Source organism: Haliotis rufescens, unplaced genomic scaffold (assembly GCF_023055435.1).
Source record: "Haliotis rufescens isolate VD_foot unplaced genomic scaffold, xgHalRufe1.0.p SCAF_2, whole genome shotgun sequence".
Lineage (NCBI taxonomy): Eukaryota > Metazoa > Mollusca > Gastropoda > Lepetellida > Haliotidae > Haliotis > Haliotis rufescens.
The window spans coordinates 7,449,341-7,470,796 of NW_025963890.1; the positions used below are offsets into that span (position 1 = coordinate 7,449,341).

A 21,456-nucleotide genomic window follows, 5' to 3' on the forward strand; every position below is an offset into this window, starting at 1 on the left:
ATAAATCTGTTTACAGTGTAACATTACCAAACAAATACCTGCTTATATATATATTGGAAACCTAATATTTAATCAGCACTCATAACGCTTTTATCAAATGACTTCCAAATAGGAGGAATATTTATGAGAAGGCCTACGTTTCCTGATGTCAAATGATCAACCATATCTTGAGTGACCAGTTCCTTTTCACATTTTGCAAACAGACCGCATGACATCGCTTCCAAGATTATAATGCACTACATACGCAAAGACAATCTAGGTTTAAGCCAAATGACAGTCCCATTAATTTTGAAGACATTCAAACAAATCTGCTTGCTCAAGTTTACAATGTATATACCACAGGCACCTGAAGCAGGAAAGTGATATTACTGAAACACCTGACCCATTATATAACATCACTATCCTGCTTCAAGGGGCTGTTGTATTATGTAACTAGCTGTTAATGATAGCCCTAAGCACACAGATACATGTCTCTATTTACACATGATACAATCTACAACATCTAGGAATGAGCGTCAAACCGCGTGGTACCCTTATGTCTGGCAAGACGAAAGATTGTGGGCAAAAACACTTCAAAAGTTTTGACATGCCCCCTCACAGTCGCTTTTGTCAAGGGCAGATCACTCTAGTTCTACTCCCACGGATGTAAACAAGTTGTGAAAGCTTAGTACAGTCTCAATGACGATCAACACACCACGAACTCAAATAACGTGTACGCTATTGGAAACACAAGGCAAATGGAATGTGAAGTTGTGACTCCTAGATCTAGAGGGCGGCCTAAGCTGGAGGATTCACAAAAGAAGAAGTCGGTGAAAGTAAGGAACAAAGTTACAAACAGTCGGCGGGTGTTCCTGGGAGATTCTGCAGCCACACGATGGAAACGTTTAAAAAAACAACTGGGCGATGTCACCGACCAATGGCTTGCTAATCACTTGCTGGAAACACACGAAAAGATGTGTAAATGCTTGTAAGTGTATTTTGCGTGAAAAGGTTCAAAGCCCGCAACGCTAAGATTTGGGTAAAAATATAGACTATATAGATCTTATCTAATGATTAATAATTTATGTCTTCCCCGGAAAGACCATTGTTTCAAAGTGGAACCACAGGAACAAAGTTGATATTTTGTGTAATATGGATCCATTTTTAGCTCATGAACCATATTTGAATAAACATCTATGCAAGTTAGTTCATTTAGCTTTGCGTGTCTAGCCACGGACTTGTATACACGGTTATATATGTCCATGGTCTAACTAAAAATTAGCCATTTTTTACATGTCCACACAATTCCAATCCAAAGGAAAAAGCCATTTTTGTTTGTAATTGTCTTTTGAAATGGTATATGTGCAGTAAGCATGGTAAGTAATTGGTTCTCACAATAAATATTTGATGTTTTATTGATTATTACATTGCAATAGTGTGTGCAAACAATGCCCATAGAATTCTGATCCATAATTAATGTAATCTACAGTGTTGCACATATACAGAGCATGCAGGTGAACTACAGAGCATTGTGACCCTCTGCCCAGTCTTGTGTATGAACCTGTGATGTTATTTCAAGGCCCAGCCCTTATACTCTCCAGCTCCATCAGCGATAGAAACTAATGTTTTTATTTCACTATAGTCCTTTATAATTTCTTTGAGAGGCATCCTTTATAATGATAACATATAACAAAACCTTTAAAAATGGCAAATTTCTACTAGACCTTACGAGACCTGAACTATTAGGCAGTTTGGCATGGACTATAGGACGAGTGCCAATTCCTATCGCTGCCTCCATGTTACTAGTGAGTGAGTGAATTTGGATTCATTTTATTGCTTTAAACCATTGACCTTATTGAAATCAACAATTCATGAGACAGTTAACAACAGGTGCACTAAACCTGTAGATGACGACACGTTCTTTCGTTTCACAATGAAATGCTCAACATTTCTTGCCTTCTAAACATATTTTATTGCTTGAGCATTATGGCAAAATAACAATGTCTGTAGTATTCAGTTATTTATTACTCAGAGTAACAAGATGATTATGTTACTCAACTAGCTTCACCATTACTTATGAGAGCCTCATCTTGGCAAGTTGAATGTGTCAAGAAAAAATTCTTGATAGTTAATGTTGTTTCAAAAAGGGCAAGTACCGTATTCGACGTAATAAGCACCCAGGGTGCTCTCAAAATTATAAATAGGGGGCTCTTATTAGAAAAAAATAATTTGGTGAGAAAAAACCCCAGAGTTGATAGATTGTAAATTTCGTAGTTTATGCTGACAGCTTGAAATGATACAAAAGGAAAGTATGTGCGTATCATACACGACACATTTATTTTCCAGAAATTAATTGCTCATAATTAAGGGTGCATATAACACACAAGTGTGTATTATCCACAAATAAATAATTTTGATAATCGGAAGGGATGCTAACTAGCCAATATATTAGTATATAGTGATAGTTGTTTATGTTTTTTGAAGAATGTTACTCAAGTGCATGTTTGAGCAAGAACCAAAAAGCAGACATATTGGCCTGCAAATCATTCAGTGAATAGATTATCTGCCACATCTCATTGATGGTCGAATTCGGTGACCTAGTTACCTCTTTATAGAACGTTTTTATTTGTTTTTTTATCATCTTTTGTCATCACATTGGTGAGTCCATTTGTTTTCAAAATTTGTAATGAGGGATTATATCAATTAGCTTAATATAATATCATAGCTTATTGCGATTATTTGGAGCATACATAATGTCAAATATGAAAATCAAATGACTTCTGTCCTGGATACTTGTAAGTAATATATTTTTCCTTCTTTGACTTACTAAGAGACATCATGAAGAGCCGTGACCTAGAAGATTATACCATGGAACCAAATGAACGTCAATATGACTCATCACAGACGGCAGCATTAGAAGATGAAGATCATCACCATGACAACCAGAACAAGGCGCAACACTTACCAAGGCCAAGCCAGGTGTTCATCACCATATCTGATACACGTTTTGCTGATGAAGAAGAATGTGGGACACTGATTGATGTTGCAAGACCAAATAGGAAGGAGTTTGTTGGTGGTTTAAGAATTAAAAAAGTCACATCTGGACATTCCCACCGGTCCAATAAAAAGGCTAAATTAGACAGTGTTGTTAAGAAGCTGATGCATAAGTCAGGCCAACAGAACAGGCAGCAGTCGTGTGGTCAGACAGAAGACCAGTCTAACAAACAGCCTAGAGGATAGAATAGACCGATCCCAGTTCTGTATGGAATGTACATACTGAAAATGTGATATTGACTCATGGTCTTCATTGATGTGCAGCAAGTGATATTTGCAGATAAAAAGAATGATATTTTCAATGTTTGGGGTGATGTTTGACATAGAACCCTGTTGGACCTTTCTGCTAATGCTTCTAGGCGACTTCACAATGTTCACCTTCAATCAATAAAGTCAGAACAAATAATCTCAGATTCTATTCTATGACATGTTAGACAACCATGTTTCAGTTCCTTAGATTTCAAACCCTAAGGAAAGAGAACTCTTGATGGAGAGGATACAGGGAAGATAACTCTTCATGGAGAAGATGCAGGGAAGACAACTCTTCATGGAGAAGATGCATGGGAAGACAACTCTTGGTGGAGAACCAACTTACAAATAGGGTTCCTGAGAAGTGGCAAAGATCTGACTCAAGAGAAATAACGTTATGTCAGTTCAGATTGCTTCTGTCAAGGAAAGCAACACAGATGAAGATGCTCAGATCCTGGCCCCGTTCCAAAAAGTGATCTTGGCGCTAAGGCGATCGTAACTCCCATACTTTAACACAGACTTACGACTGTCGTAGCACTAAGATTGCTTTGTGGAACAGGGTCCTGGAGAATGAGATTATTTCATTGGAGGAAATGACATAAGCGAGTCTTTCTTTGTTCTGCTGTTGGGCAGTAAGAAGTTTTACAATTGGTGAGTTGGATTTAGCAGAGATTTATAATGAGTATGATTATTTACCTTTTTGTGACCACCGGATATCATCCCTTTTTATAGTGTTTCATAAACACACACCTTTGATGTAGTCAGAATTGTACAATAGACTGCTTTTACTTGAGATCCTTTATTCTGGAAATATTTACATTGCTTTTTATTTAAGGCCACATTGAACTGTTTTATTTAATTTATATCACCATAACAAGAAATGTATGTATTGAAAACAAGTATATTCAAGTTAATTTGTGATACTAGCGTCTTCTTTTATATTACAAAAAACATTCAAGCTGTCATGAATGGCGTGAATTGAAGAGACTCAACTGTGTAGTTAACTGTTCTTTACCCCGTCCTGGTGCATAATGTTGTCAAGTGATATGTATTGGACATTTTATATTCTATTTTATTAAATTTTAAATAAACCACATCATATCTAAGACTGTTTGTATTTGTTACAATCCATATGTTGATTGATCATAGACCAGCATGGCCAGTAGAGCTTTTGGACATGTGCTGTGACTCAATGGGATTATAAGGCTGTTAGGCACCGGTCATTACATTACCAGAAGTGATCAAGGGACACATCTCCAATCTTGGTCGATATTTTGCAGTGAATCTCCATTGTTGCACAATTATGATTTTCCTCAGACCAGAAGTCTTGCTTGCTTGTACTGTCAGAGTGACCTTGCTAAATACTACATTGTTTCGGTAGCTTCATTGTATTTTAGAAGATAATTTGAATTATGCAAGTTGATTTTACATAGAAAACTCTTTTTAAAATGCTCCCGTGAAGTGAGTATTTGTTATGGCATAAAATAGAAATGATGAGGTTCGAACATACTGTTACCCAACTAATGCCCGAAAGTCGCACAATATTTTGTCATTACATGGTTACTTCCCTTTGATCGTCTAATTAACAAGTGGAGTAACTGTCTTTTGTCCGGATCTTGTCCGCTGTCTTCATTCCGACTGTGACTGCTCGCCGACAAGCTAACGGGTAAATAAGTACGTGACTATGGGCAGGAGAAGAGTCTCAGATGAACACAAGCGGGAACGAAAACGGGCTGAAAACAAACGAAGAGAAATGACAAGAATTCATCTGGGAACTTGCTTCCCGCAATGGGCTGCACTGAAAAGTCTGAGAAAAGATAACAACGTCGAGCTAGCAGACCATCTACTCAAGGTGCACGAACACTACTGCAGATCTTGCAGGTGCGTTTTTTATATAGAATTACGTATATACGTTTGAAATCAAAGGCCGTGTGTCCACAGAACAGCGAGCGGCCATATTAACAGAAGCGATCGTAAAATACACATCTGAGCACATTTGGGGACCATGTCAAAACAATATTTGATTTGTTATGCTCCAGTCGAGATGGAACAAACCGTAGATCATGATTAATATATATAAAGACGTTGTATCAGTTTTGCAGACCTCAAGTATGGACACTGTATGAGCTTTGTTTTATTATTTTAACGATATAGTTATAATCACATCGTGGATCTAAAACACCAAACATATTGTGTAAATTGCACTAGTTAACGTATTCATTTTTGTATATGCATTCAAGAAAGTGTATCATATCTATTTCAAAGTCTTGATATTTATAGTATGAGTGCCTTGTAAAGGATGTTTGCAGCATATTTACAAAAGAGGGAACATAAGTTAGAAACGGGACTAGATTCCACTTTTTTTCTGGGGTGCACAGAATGCATAATCCAGTTGAAAAGAATCTTGTCCCTCAGGAATAAGAAATATGTGTTTCACCAAAATGAAATGTGTTCATAATGAATAAATAACAAGAAACTGGAAAACAATTGTTTAGATTTTTGTAGGACAAAAAAAAAACATCGAAAGATCTTATAGAGTTGTTTTTTCTCACTTACCTTCAAGATGTTTTACAAAAGATTTTTTGTAAATCACTCAAGGAAAATATCTCATGGAATACAGAGGAGAGAAAAAGTCGTAATGATTAGACGGGCTTGGGTTTTCTTGACAATTTATTGGTGCTTGCCCAGGTTTTTTGTCCGAACTCGGGCAAACGTTTGTCTTAGCTCGGTTATCTCCCCTGAAGAGACTAATTACTGGCTGTGTAGACTGCATCTTTCACGCTTGTCTCATCGCGCAACGTCGCTAACTTATTAACTTCACCAAATAAGAAACATGGGAAGAAGAAGGGTTTCCGATGAGCACAAGCGAGCTATGAAACGTGCTGACAACAAGCGCAGAGAAAAAACTCGAATTCATCTCGGAAATTGCTTTGAGCAATGGTCTGCGCTCAGAGCTCTTCGAAAAGATAACAACGTCCAATTTGCCGATCACCTTCTCAAGGTGCATGATCACTATTGTAGATCTTGCAGGTAGGTTTTATAGACTGAATTGTATCTGAGAGAAATGTGTAAGAAACGAAGACACAGCTGCTGTCGCGTGTAAATAGTAATAGAAGCACTCGTAAAATACAAGCACTTGGCCGTCTGGGGGGCATGTCAACACAAACAAAGAAGAAAAATAATTATTTAGTTATGTCGAATTTGAAATGTGTTTGATAACATATACAACAGTTGATTAGATTATATAATATAAATATATTTACATTGCATGCCTTGATTACAGCAGCAGTTCCGTTCCAATTGTTGCTGGTTGTATTAATTACACGTAACCTTTGAGATGGCCCTCTCTGTGGTCTGGTGCCGGTTTACAGCCATGGTCTAGACGTTGTAATTAGTGTTCTGGGTGAAATGGAGACTACGTCTCTATCTGATGATGGTAACCAGTTATTGCTAGATGGAAGGAGGCTATTAAGTTTGCCCCACCAGATATGTATGAAGACTTATTTGAATGACCATGTTTTATGTTTTATTCAGTCCAGTCTGAGCATGTGAGAAAAAAAACATAATCGTTAGGATGCAGTTAGACATTTACTCCCAGCAGCTATTTTTCAATTAAAAACATTAACAGTAAAAACAAGACATAAATTCTATTTTAAATCGTTTATTGTATTAAAGATATAATTATCAAGTTAGTCCTGAAAATGGTGGTATGTTTCTTGTTGAAATAACCAACTCTAGAGCATGCAGAGTGCATAAATCAAGTTGTGAAAAGGAATTATTTTTGTTGGGATTAAAAAATGGTTCAAACTTGCATATAAAGCAGTAATACTGTTTTGTTTGTACATCTACATGTATCAAGAGAATAAAACACATTGGTGAAATATTGTTTCAGAGAGCTGAGATCGGGCACAATGACAAGAGTCGAGTATCTGCACAGTGATTATGATACCCGCCAGGATGAAGTCAGCTCGAGGGAATCCCAGAGTACTCGAAGCATCAAAGTCGTCAATCAGGACGGTAAGCCCATCATGAGTTGAAAATAGTTAGCCAATAACAGCAGAGTAATAAGTTGTTTTGTTCTGTTTTGTGCCAAACAAGTAAGTAAGTTTGTTCACCTCTCTCACCTAGGTTGTATATTTGTTTTCTTTATTTTGAAGAAATAAATAACCAACATGCTTAATTTTTACATGTTTTATACCCTGAATTCTTATGATATTATCTTCGTGTGGGTTTATGTTCTGGTTCCATAATTTTGCCTCCTGCATCTTATGAAAACGGAGAGAAGGGGCACGGATGCTGTGCAGAGTTACGTCCCTTGGGCAGGCCAGAAACAAATAATTGTGGTTTCAATCCTGGTTCACCCTGATGATGTTTCTAGGTTTGTCAGCATCATACCGGTGCTCATGGGTTTCATGAAAGTGGTAAACGTCTGAGGCATTCCATCTTCCCGAGGGAAGTGAGTTAACTGACTATAAAAGTCCAGTTTCCACCCTTGCCGAACTAGGCTTGTATTATGGAGTTACATTTTGGCTGGACTAACGAGTCTATGCATAGTCCAATCAAAATCGCGAAACAAAATCGAAATCCGGTTCGTAAACTGTCATGCAGACTTCGGTCGATTGGAGGATTTGCAAAGCATGTGCACCGCCAACTCGTTGTCAACAGATATTTTCTAAATCTTGTCATGTTTTTAATCAAGGTGCTCACATGATTTGATGCTCTTCGCAGTGTAAGACTCGTTTTATACAATACATAGATCTTGATTATCGATCAGATCGTCTTGACTGGGTGCCTCCGTTTTGTTTGAAGCAAATGCAAGTGATACGAGAGGTGGAATCTGATTGGTCCACAGGAGAGGCATAGAAGGGACAAAACTCGCAATAGACACTGGTGGCGCTACGATCGAGCCCAGGAATTCCAGCCTAGTTCGGCAAGGGTGGAAACTGGACTTTTAAAGTCAGTTAACTCTCTTGCCTCGGGAAATGGAGGCATTCCTGCATTATGCTGATATACTGTGATATAACTGGAATCTGTTAAAAGCGGTGTGAAACCAAACTAACTCACACGGAAAATGGCCAAGAAAATCCATACAACAGGAAGACTCAATTTTAGAAAACATTACAAATGAAAATATTATTTGAGTATGATATTATTAAATACTGAAAAATTCCATTTATTATTAGAAAAAGCGACAATGTTTCCCATCTACTAATTTATCCACTATGCGTAATGTACCCACCTGTACAGTCAAGTTAACTCTAATATCTTCTCAACTGTTGTTTGAACCAGGCCAGGTTTATGTGACGCTCAGCGGGGACAAGTTGAAGAAGACTGAAACAGGCATCACCCCACAACATCAGCAACAAATACCAGTCCTTGTCGGCTCACAGCAGAGCTTGACCTCCCATCAACAAAACGTTCTTGTGCACTCACCATTTGTCATAAACAAGCCACAAATTACAAACTCAAATCCAAACATTGGCAATGAACAGCCTGGTTGCTTGAACCAGATGATAAGTGGGTATGTTGAGGGTAAAGTGCCCTCTGTCCAGAGTGCACAAGGAGTCACATTGAACAAGGATAACCCAAGTGGACAGAACAATCCAGGTAAGGATGGTGTTAGAGGGACGAGTAGTTCCGGAAAGCAACAGGTGCTTGTGGAAAAGCAGCTCGAAGTAAAGGAAGAACCTGTGGATGATTTTGTGGTTGTCATAAATCCAGATGATGATGATGATGATGATGATGATGTTGATGATGATGAGGATGATGGCGATGATGAAGATGAAGATGAGGATGAGGATGAAGACGATGGAGAAACAACAGAGAGTTGTGACGAAAGTGATCTAACTCATTCAGAATATCAACAAGGTCTGGTTGAGATCAAGGAGGAGCCAGTGGATGATGTCCCAGATCATGCAGGTCACCTTCAAGGTGAGGTGGTGTTATGGAGGTGGGGGAATAGCAATAAAATAAAAGCAACAAAAGTTCTTTCCATAATCATAAGAAATCTCCATTGTACAATTCGGATTATTTCATAAGCTTGTGTTTATGAATCACTATCAAATAGTGATGATACCAGGTTTTCATGAACATTTGAGAGTATCACATTATCACAAACACAGGCAAAGGCAAGTCAATTGTTCACTTGAAAAAACATATGGTCAGTCAAGATAGCAAATTGCATCGTACATAATTTATGTCACTGATGCATCAAATTTGGAAATGCCCTTCGTATGTCTACCATAAAACCTTTTGAAAAATTTGCTGAGGCCTTGTAGGTTATAACCCTGAGACCTTTTAGGTTATAACCCTGAGGCCTTGTAGGTTATAACCCTGAGGCCTTGTAGGTTATAACCCTGAGGCCTTGTAGGTTATAACCCTGATCAAAACAATTTTTGAGCCATGACACTGCAAATCTTCCCACTTTTACAGACCAAAGAGATTTTAAAAGATGTTACTTGTTGTTACCCTGTCAGGCGCTTGGCATTAAGAGGCTAAAACAAGGACTGCTCGTAGTCAGTATACTGTGTCTGAGTGGGTTTTTCTTGTTAAACTGCAGTGTGGTATCTCAGTAGGTTAGCACTATAAAATTAGCATCAGTCTGGGCACACACACACACACACACACACACACAGTGCAAAAATCTTGAACATGACGTTTCATCTCACTTTTACAGGTTGTTATGATGGAAGTCTTTCGCGAAAATTGCGGTAAAATTTGATATTAAAACTAGATGTGGAACTTGTCCATGTAAGAATGCCATTTTGTTAGTAAATTTATTGGCTCAGTGTGACATATTGTTACAAATCACTTGAGTCTTGTTGCTGTTTCTCCCACTTGATTTGTTAAAATTCATTGTATAAGTCAAGGCTGGTTCTGTATTCAGTAATAAGCATGCATTACTTGTAGCCACCACGGACCAAAGTGAGATTACAGCTCAGAAATAAAAAGTCTAAAAATGTGAAAGGTTTGATTTTCCCAATATCAGTCATGCCCATATGTCCCGCAGTGTCTTGGGGGCGGTCGGGTGGCCTAGTGGTTAGAGCGTTCGCTAGTCATGCTGAAGACCAGGGTTCAGTTCCTGACATGAGTACAATGTGTGAAGCCCATTTCTGGTGTCTATTGCTGGAAACTCACTCACTCACTCACTCACTCACTCACTCACTCACTCACTCACACTCACTCACACTCACTCACTCACTCACTCACTCACTAACCAGTGTCTTGTTTCAGTAAACTGCTCCGTGCCACAGGGTCACAGAGGATTTAACACTGCAGGCACCTCGACTAATGGGACGCAAGATCAGCTTTGGAATTCCAGGTATACATGATATGTCACTGCTGCAGACGACCCGTGAAGATCCGAGTAGGGAATAGGTCTTCAGCAACACATGCTTGTTGTAAGAGTGGATCAGGTGGTCAGGCTTGCTGACTAGGTTGATGCATGTCATCATATCCCAATTGGGAGGATGGATGCTCATGATGTCAATCACTGGATTGTCCGGTCCAAACTCAATTTTGTACAGACCGCCCTCATATAGCTGGAATATTGTTGAGTGCGGCATTAAACAACAAACAAACAAACAAAAACCATGTCAGCAATGTCCTCTCGATCCCGTTAGTCGCCTCTGACGACAAGCATGAGTTGCTGAAGATCTATTCTCTACCGTATCTTCACAGGTTAAGATGTAAGAAGTTATCATACCGGGTACTTTCAATTCATATTTAGTTCCTATTTTTCATATTTCTTTTTATACTTGTTGCAAAAATTAGGATGTGTGTAACATTACACAAAGAAGGTGACTTTTCTTTTCTGTCATTAGGTTTGTAGTGGTGCATGTTTAGCCCTCACTGTGAAACTGAAGATTGTGAAAATTTCCATTTTCTTCTAGGGTGTGTCTACAAGATGGAAATCCCTTTAGGTCCCCAAACACTACCAGTCCCGGTTTGCGAGTGACCACAGCGAAAGTGATTACATGTTACAGATATGGAGACTTGGTTAGGAGTCAGATGGCATCCTCGTCCAACCATACCAAGGCCAACCATACCAAGGCCAACCATACCAAGGCCAAACTGTTGGTGGCCTGCAATGCCTTGCTCAAACAGATGCCACAAACCGGTAGAAAGGACACACTCAGGACAGAGACTGGACAGGGGCAGACAGACACCAGGGACCAGGAAAATCTCAGGAAGAGGAGGCATGTCCCGGAGGAACAAGAAGAGACATTGGAGAAACAGAAAAAGTTTACAAAACAGGACTCATTCAACACTATCAGAACTCACAAACCTGAATAAGTGTGATACATTGGATTTGATTAAATGGGTACAGGTCCTGTATCTCATTCTGGCAAGCATAGATCTGGAATTTCTCATGCCAAGGTCATGCCAAGGTCAAATGTGCCTGGAAGGTGTGTGCCATGGCTGATGGTGATGGTGAGCATGACCACTTCAGGACATTCCACCAAGAGGAATCAACTAGGGAAGAGATAAAGCCAAAGAGGGGAAGGAACCTTGCAGAGAAAGCAAGATGAATCTGACCTTGATTGTGGAAGGACATTACCGGTCGTATCAAGCTGATTCCCATGGACACAGTGACAACTGGTGTCGGACGCATCGTGTGAGGTGTCACACTTCATAGTTCTCCTGGACATATCCCAGTCAAAGCATCAAACTTCCCGATTCTGTTATGTCTCACTGGACCTCCAAGATGTCTTTGTTAGGATACAACGACCTTCATCTCCTACCTCCTCAAATCCACTGTACCAATGAAGCTGAAACTTAACTTAATGTTCCCAGCTGTCTCATTGTGGAGAAGATCTGGGGTAGAATAGGTCTTCAGCAACCCATGCTTGCTGTAAATGGCGACTAAGCTTGTTGTAGGAGGCAACTGACGGGATCTGGTGGTCAGGCCTGCTGACTTGGTTGAAGCATGTGATCGATCCCAATTGCGTGGATCGATGCTCATGATATCAATCACTGGATTGTTGGGTCCTGACTCGATTATTTACAGACCGCTGTCATATAGCTGGAATATTGCTGAGTGTGGTGTAAAACAACAAACCAACCAACCAACCATTGTGGAGAAATTATATTCTTTGTACTTGAAATTCAACATGTCTGCTTTTTCTTTCATACTTTGTACATCATTGCATCTGAGTGGGTTTGTTCTAAAGGACAGATACGGATGGATATTACTTCTAATTCTTGTATCTTAAGCAATCAGTGCAATTCTACTATTCATCATAGCATGTTGGATTGATTGTGTATGTTGTTTGTATAGAAAATAAACTTGTGATATCACAAGCTGGTTATGGCTTTATATACCTCCAACCTAAAAGGGCTAGGGTTCATAAACAGTGACACAGCACACTCTTCAGGTGTAAAGTCTTTATTGCACTCATTAGATGAAGTCTGCGTTTACAGACAATAGTCTCATCTTCTAGATTTAGCCAAATTAATGTTAAATACCATGCTCTACCAAAACCATCTCCTGCATGAAATTGACAGTTAAGAGCACATTCGATCAAAACCACCAGGGATGGGATACATGCTACTCAAGATTACCTAGGAATATCTGTAGAATTATATTTTAGAATGAAATCAAATCTAATTAAATGCCAAGATGTGGACCTTGCGAAAAAATGTTCATCTAAAGGAGTTTAATTGTTATCTTAGTGGTCTAAATATCCAAAATGTATGAGAAATCCCATTGTTATTTCCATCTATGATTTAGTTGTGGTCCAAAGTCACAATAATGAAATAGACCTGGCTATCAAAGTCACTAGGAACAGTTGAGTAGTACATGTATACTTTATACAGACAGGTGAACACAATTCTACTCCTCATTCTTGTATATTCCAAAGGACCATCAGTGACCATAAGAAACACGCTTAACTCACAGGAACTTTACAAAACACACAGGAACTTAACAAAACACACAGGAACTTAATAAAACGCACAGTGAACAACAATATGACCTACACTATGTAAAGCTTTTCCATCTGCCCTGACACGTAAACAACGGGCATGCAAGCTGAAACGACAATGTGAAAACAATATAATGTGGTGGTGACTTCATGTTTATAAGTTAATGCTTACCTTACTCTAGAAAGTAGTTGCTATTTGTATTCACTTGTCTAATACCAAATTTATCTCATCGAGTTACCTGAAAAATTTGATAGTTTCATGAGTAGAGAAGCTTAACATCTCAATTGCGTAGATCGATGCTCACAATGTCAATCACTGGATTCTCCGGTCCAGACTTGATTATTTACAGACCGCCGTCATATAGCTGGAATATGCTGAGTGCAGGGTTAAACAAATAAACAAACATGAGTGCAAATCATATACATGTAGCTGGATTATTGCTGAGTGCGGTGTTGAACAGTAGGCAAGCAGACGAGCATTAATTGACACGAAAGTCAAATGGTCTATTTCTTATCGTATTTTCTTACTGATCTTCATGATGTTTCACCACTAAATTCACAATAGAATATATGTCTGTATTATGCTACCATGTATAAAATAATTTCTCTATCAAGGTTAATCTCACCGTCTAATCGTTCAATAATTTATTGTTTTTATAACATCAGCATTCAATTCCTACACTTGACATAAATTGTTGACAGCACCTTACCCTTGGCCCTAGCTTCAGCCCCATGAGGTGTGTGAGAAGGTCCTAATGTGTTGATGGAACATTTTACAGGAGTTTACCATCCATACTCGCAGGAATAAAATATTAATAAACATCTATCAATAAAGACGAGAACAAAACAATTAGCTAATTTTGAGCACACAAACATGTGAATAAAATTGTACAGATATTTCACACAAACAGTATGATTCTAAAAAACAACTCATTTTTATCTGTTAAGAGAAAAACAAAATAAACATGTTTTCACAAGCACACACAAAGAGAAATGATCTTTATGATTCTATTTCCTATACTACATAATTCAAAACTGTCTTAAATATTAAATGGAAAAGTCGAGAACCTCTAACTCGTATTATGACATAGACATAATGGTATTGTAAAAATATTCAAATTAGCTTGGATCACATAATCTGGCACCCAAGAATGCAGATATATGGAATATGTGAGTGAGTGATACAACAAATGAACATCTATCACTATCAATATACATCTGAAAGGTAACGCCACACTAACTCCGATGAAGGATGTTCATACATAATGGCACGAAAGCTCATACACTTACTGCAGGATTACAGCTGATAAACTCAAACAGCTAGAAGTAATGCTAGTACTACCCTAGAACACATAGTAACTTTAGGCTGACATTTTCCATTTGGACCAGGACAACTGGTTTCATATTTTACAGCCTTATCCCGAAAAACACACCAAAAATTAGGAGGCAAAATACAAATTGTTGTCAAGATTGATTTTGGAGGGGTTTTTTCTTGGGAGAAAAAACATTGATGTTCCTACATTATACTTTAGCAAAATGTAGGGGAAACAGAACAAAAGCAAACAATAGATTGTCTCGGCAGGTTTGGCCTAAGCACAGCAACAAATTCTAAACAGTGAATTTGTACACAAGCACAGATGTATACATATGTTTCACCTGAGGTGTAATTGCTTAAGAATAATATCAATATCAATAACATACCTACATGGTTCTTTTCAATATATGTAAGTAAACATAAGTCATTATTTTATTGCTAATTGAGGGTCACATGGATATTCTTGAAATCAGAATATCTTATATATAATCTGTGATTTACCTTCTAGCAAATATACCAGTACATTTGGATTGCAGTGAAGCTATTTTCAAAGTGATGAAGGAGTATTAAAAATTATCTACATGTATGTGAGTGGACAAATGGATATCTACGTCTTAAGTCTGCAATATGACAGCTATATCACACAGGTCTGTATGCTGTCAAATCTGGACCAGACAAACCAGTGTTTCATAACAGCAAAACTTTACACCATCAAGAAATAAAGATATATACTACCTAAAAGAAGTTAAGGATCACCTGATTCTTTCATATTACTATAGTTAATCTCTCATGTCATGACAGATTAGCTTTACCATTATGAAAGAATCAGGTGATCCTTAACTTCTTTTGAGTAGTATATAATCAGTGGGGCGACAGGTGCGTGTTCTCCATCTTGGTTATTTCCTACTCAACAGCCATTTTGACCACACGATCCCCGTTTCTGTCCCTCTTACCACAAGCTGGGTGTGATGCAGCTCCATTGAATCCTGCCCCAAGTGATTGTGAATGTACTGATTCCCACTGTGTGGGAGCCTGGATAATGTTACCTTAGTCAGACTGTATTGCGCAACCCACGTGTGATTCTGGGAAAAGTGTAGGCCCCAAGCCCCCATGCTTGTGTTTGTTTGTTGTTGAACACTGCACTCAGCAATCTTCCAGCTATATGACAGCAGTAAATAATCCAATCTCATTAAAATCAGATCTTAGTTCTCGCTATCGCTAAACATAAGGGTGAAACGATACACCGATATTCCGATGCATCGCGATACTTGACCCACGATACGATATATGATAAACGTGGGCCCATTTATCGATACACCACGATACGGAACGCAAATCTCAAGTACAGTGTTTCCTCGGTATTGTGCCTTTCAATAAACCGCTAACTTGGTTATAGCGCGCGCTGACACATGGCTCCCAAAAACGTACTTACATTTTTAATAAGCTCAGGTTTTACACCGACAGATGTTTTTCCCCATCTCATAAAACGTTATCAGCTGATCACCGCAAGCACATAACACCGAAAATACCAGTCAGCAAATCCGAACTGAAGTACGAATTCAATACCATTATTATACTATCTTGTTATTAAAACGTGTTCATTGTATATCTGGACTTGTGTTTGTAATATATTTTATTAATTTTATTCAAAATTTCATTTAATATTGTTTTCATTAAGTTAGGTGAAATCGTGTGTGAAGAGATACAGCAACCACGGTCAGATTACCGCTTTTGACGCATTGAAACGAACTTAAGTTGCTAGAGAATGGATACATATATTAAAAATGCCATACTTTGACTCGTTAAAAGTCATATTTGTGGCAATTTGGCTAATATATGTCAACATAACGTTATCGCAATCGAAATACATGTAGCACGGGAAGTCCCTAGGGTGACTGGTCAAATTGTTCCATACGTAAAAATATCCTACAACAGCAATCACCAGTACCAAAATAGGATGTCCTAAGATCTTTGTTTAGCGGCAGCGAGAACTTACATCTGATTTTAATGAGATTGTAAATAATTGAATCTGGACCAGACAATCCAGTGATTGACATCATGAGCATTGATCTACGCAATTAGGATACAATGACATGCATCAACCAAGTCAGCAAGCCTGACCACCCGATCCTGTTAGTTGGCTCTTATGACAACCATGGGTTGTTGAAGACCTATTCTAACCCAGATCTTCACGGGTACCCATGCTTGTGAATGGGAGTCAAACAAACTAAGGATTGGGTGGTAAGTATTAGTGACCTAAAGGATTTTGTGTCGTATCCCATGGCCGGAAGTGTTGCTCATGCTGTCAAACACTAGTTTGCCAGGGCCAGCTGTGACACAACTGGAATAGTGCTGACTGCAGTATCAAACAATACTCACTCGCTGTATCCCTTTCATGTATGTTATAATGAAACATTCTAAATGCAAATAACAAGACGTAATACTGCTCCAACATCAACAAATAGCCAAATAACAATGAAATATTAGCCAATATGGTCAACATCAAACACTGGTACCAATAATGAAGGATTTGTTCATATATAACAATGTACATCAGTGAATAATTTACATACACAACAGAGTGTTGTTCAAAGAGTGACAATAGTGAACTATATATATATTATGGAGGGGAAGTTATATAGTCTAATGAATGGAATTATCAGTGTGTATTGCAGACTTCAGCTTCCCTTGTCTATAATGTAAAGGCATTTCAACAAGGAAAGTGATTGAGGGAATGATGAAGAGTATAACATGTTTGTGAGCTAGTGAGGTTGGACATGCCCCAGTATGTCACCCCCATGATTACTGGTTTGGTCGAACAGCACCTTGACCAGTATGTCAGTAAAATCTGTGGGTCACCGTCACGTCCGAGGACAAAGAAGACAATTGCTATTTTTGTAAAACCCATAAGCATGTTACGGCGGAATATTTCTGACAGGCCAAGGATCAAAACTGGGGCAAATTTGGGATTCAAACACAAGATCACTGGATCCAAAGGGACACAACTCCGCACAGCAAATTGTGGTGCCATGATCCACTGTGACCCCTTGCCATTAGATGTGAACATCAGTATAGATGCTCCCTGGTAACAAATATAAAGTACGAACAGTATTACTAGACATGAATGTCAGCTATTTACATTACAAGTAAAAAAAGATGATGTCAACACATTAGACATTTTGCAAAACAAACATGCAAGGGAAAAGAAAGGGTGTATGCTGGTAAGAACGTAACGATTGTTTCTATGGTATATTTGCAGATAGTGCATCAACAATGTTATAAATCCGAGCGCAATGCTCCTGTGTCAGATACAGTGCACCAGAGTTTTCATACACCTGCATACAATTGAGTCAAATACAGTGCACCTGTTAAACATACAATTGTGTCAAATACAGTGCACCTGTTAACATACACTGGTGTCAAATACAGTGTGCCTGTTCACATACAATTATGTAAACACAGTGCATGTGATTACATACAATTGTGTCAAATACAGTGCACCTGTTAACATACAATTGTCAAATACAGTGTGCCTGTTAACATACAATTATGTAAATACAGTGCATGTGTTTACATACACCTGTGTCAAAATACAGTGCACTTGTCTTTACATACACCTGTGTCAAAATACAGGGCACCTGTTTAAATACACCTGTGTCAAAATACAGTGCACCTGTTTACATACACCTGTGTCAAAATACAGTGCACCTGTTTACATACACCTGTGTCAAAATACAGTGCACCTATTTACATATACCTGTGTCAAAATACAGTGCACCTGTTAACATACACCTGTGTCAAAATACAGTGCACCTGTTAACATACATATGTGAAAATTACACCTAACAAGTACACATCCCTGCCTGGGGATTTCTAACTAAACAGGCCATCAAGTTGTGATATGGTTTCACACTCATTAATCTTTCAAAAGTCATAAGTGGAATGCAAATTTCTGTAAATGGAAGACCTCTTAATATCACAGAACAAGTAGCAACACACCTGATACAGGTAGCAACCAGCACCAAGGTAAATTCATGTACAATATGGCTCCATGTTTCTTCTGTCCACCATGCCAGGTAAGTGAACAGGATCTGCTCACCCCCACAGGAACCCTCACTAAAGCAGGAAACATCATCTTCCTGAGGCAAGGGAGTTAACTGACTGTATAAGTCCAGTTTCCACCCCTGCCAAACAAGGCTGGAATTTCTGGCCTCGATTATAGCGCCACCAGTGGTTATTGCGAGTTATGTCCCTTCTATGTCCCTTCTATGTCCCTCCTATTGACCAATCAGATTCCACCTCTCATATCACTTGCATTTACTTCAAACAAAATGGTGGCACCCAGTCAAGACAATCTGATTGTGACGAAACAGGTCTTACTTCACGAAGTGCATCAGATCACATGAGCACCTTGATTAAAAACATGAAAAGATTTCGAAAATATCTGTTGAGGGCGAGCAGGCAGTACACAATCTTTCCAAATCCTGCAATCGGCCAACATCTGCACAGCAGCTTACGAACTGGATGTTGATTTCGTCACGTGAATTTGATAAAAAAATAGATAAATTTTAACTCGATAATTCCAGCCTAGTTAAGCACGGGTGATAACTGGACTTCTATAGTCAGTTAACTCCCTTGCCTCAGGAAGATGAGCAAACACGAGAGCCTCCAAAACCTCACAAACCTAGATATCAAACATGTCCCATACTACCCACACGAAAGACCCATCAAATTTACAATGTCTTTAGGAAAATAGTTCTCTCTGTACAAACTGCTTCCTGGAGAGAAAGTACATGTTGCATATTGGACAAACCCACCTGTTCCCCACAGGTAAGGTGCACTCATTACTGACACAGACACTTGATGCTAAAAACACTCCCACTGAGCATGCTTAGGTGTCAGAATGTTTTCCAAGAAACTGTAGACATTAAACTATCAGCAATAAGCAACGTGTCCATGTGACTATTAGCACATGTGTTTAGGAACATTGAAACGAATGTCGACAAAATTTTGACTATGAAGAGTCTGTCATGAGCGCTTCACCAAAAGGAAATTGATACTTTGATACTGAGTCCTGACACTTCATGACATATTTTCCTTGAAATATGGCAATTAATACAGTTTGTTCTCAGGCAACGAAAACCTTTTTCGTGGTCATTTATCTGGCTCAATAATGACAATGTTTGTGGGGGTGTTTGGGTGGGGTGTTTGTGGGGGTGTTTGGGTGGGGTGTTTGGGTGGGGTGTTTGGGTGGGGGTGTTTGTGGGGGTGTTTGGGTGGGGTGTTTGTGGGGGTGTTTGGGTGGGGTGTTTGTGGGGGTGTTTGGGTGGGGTGTTTGTGGGGGTGTTTGGGTGGGGTGTTTGTGGGGGTGTTTGGGTGGGGTGTTTGTGGGGGTGTTTGGGTGGGATGTTTGTAGGGTGATTGGGTGGGGTGTTTGGATGCGGGTGTTTGGGTGGGATGTTTGTAGGGTGATTGAGTGGGGGTGTTTGTGGGGTGATTGAGTGGGGGTGTTCGAGTGGGGGTGTTTGGGTGGGGGCATTTCGATAGGGGAATTTGGGTGGGGGTGTTTGGGTGGGAGTGTTTGGATGGGGTGACTGGGTTGGGGAGTTAAGATGTGGGTGTTTGGATGGGGGTGTTTGAGCGGGGGTGTTTGGGTGGGAGTGTTTGGATAAGGGTGTTTGGGTGGGGTGTTTGGGCAGGAGTGTTTTGATGAGTGTCAGAGGATCAAGGACTAACCATTACCAAACAGGAAAATCCAACACACAGTTAGATACACAAGACTAGAACACGGTCAGGAAGACATGAATCTCAGGAAGGCATGATTAGACAATTATCGGCAGGAAGTAACAGAGACTCTTTCTGTATTTTGATTTCAGGAATGTAAAAAACAATTGCGGGACATTCTCTAAGTTGAAAAAGCAAAGCCATTATTTTTACCTGGTAGAAGAAAAATCCTCTCGGAGCCATAGTTCATAGGGACTGACAGGGGAATGAAAGCATAATGTGGACACAAAAGACAATAACATCTCGACAAGACAAAGTCAAATATACGGTACACAAGGTCCTGTTTCAACATCATTAACAAATAAATAACATGATCAAGATTGATTTCAATCACAAAACATGCAGTGAGATAATATGTGGGGGCAAGACCAACATGTCCTCATCCCTGCTATCTCGAGCAAAGTCTCACATCATCAGAGAATTTGTATCCATCGATATGTATAGGTAGATTTGGACTTTTTTAGCACTATTATCCTTTGATCACTAGCAACATGTCAGGAATGTATAAAATTCATAAATGGAAATGTGTTATTTACACAACAACTTTACGAAATATTTACATTATTATACTTATGTTCGGAAGAGATTAAGATGACCTCTCTGAAATCAAACCCTCTGGAGAACATTGACATATGCTGCACGCTGGTTGAATGCGTTCTCCGTCACAATGACAGTCACTTTTGATCTTGGGCAAATGGAACCATGGAGAGTTTACAAGAATGTTCCTATGGGGTTCAACCCTTTACCTCATTGTCAAAATATTTAAACAGGATTCCAGTAATAACACAAGACCGCCCCCGTGGTCTAGTGGTAGAGCGTCTGCCAGGAGAGCGGAAGGTCCGGGGTTCGATCCCCGACCGCGTCATACCAAAAGACGTTAAAAGATAGTACTTGTTGTTACCCTGTCTGGCTTGGCATTAAGGGGCTAAAACAAGGACTGGTCGGCTCGGAGTCAGTATATTGTGTCTGAGTGGGGTATTCATGTTAAACTGCGGCATGGTATTTCAGTGAGCTAGCACAATAAATCGGCATCAGTCCGGACTAGTACAAGCAGCCACACAAACACACACACGTACATGCACGTCGCTATATAAGTGCAATAATTTTGGATGCGACATTAAACCCCATTTCACCTCACCTCACCAGTTA

General features: G+C 39.2%; 1 protein-coding gene across 2 annotated transcripts; it reads left to right on the forward strand.

Annotated features, from left to right (window-relative positions):
* The first annotated feature begins 580 nt into the window (after positions 1–580).
* On the forward strand, positions 581–12,216 carry LOC124111093 (eisosome protein SEG2-like). 2 transcript variants are annotated; one of them, XM_048399562.1, is made up of 6 exons: positions 581–967; positions 2,811–5,163; positions 7,175–7,299; positions 8,572–9,213; positions 10,516–10,603; positions 11,175–12,216. In XM_048399562.1, exons 2-6 carry the CDS (start codon positions 4,967–4,969, stop codon positions 11,575–11,577), a joined length of 1,455 nt encoding a protein of 484 aa, XP_048255519.1. In that variant the 5' UTR covers positions 581–967; positions 2,811–4,966; the 3' UTR covers positions 11,578–12,216. The 2 variants fall into 2 exon arrangements, with proteins under 2 accessions (XP_048255519.1, XP_046326623.2); XM_046470667.2 differs by lacking the exons at positions 581–967; positions 2,811–5,163 and adding an exon at positions 5,869–6,312.
* The last annotated feature ends 9,240 nt before the right edge of the window (positions 12,217–21,456 follow it).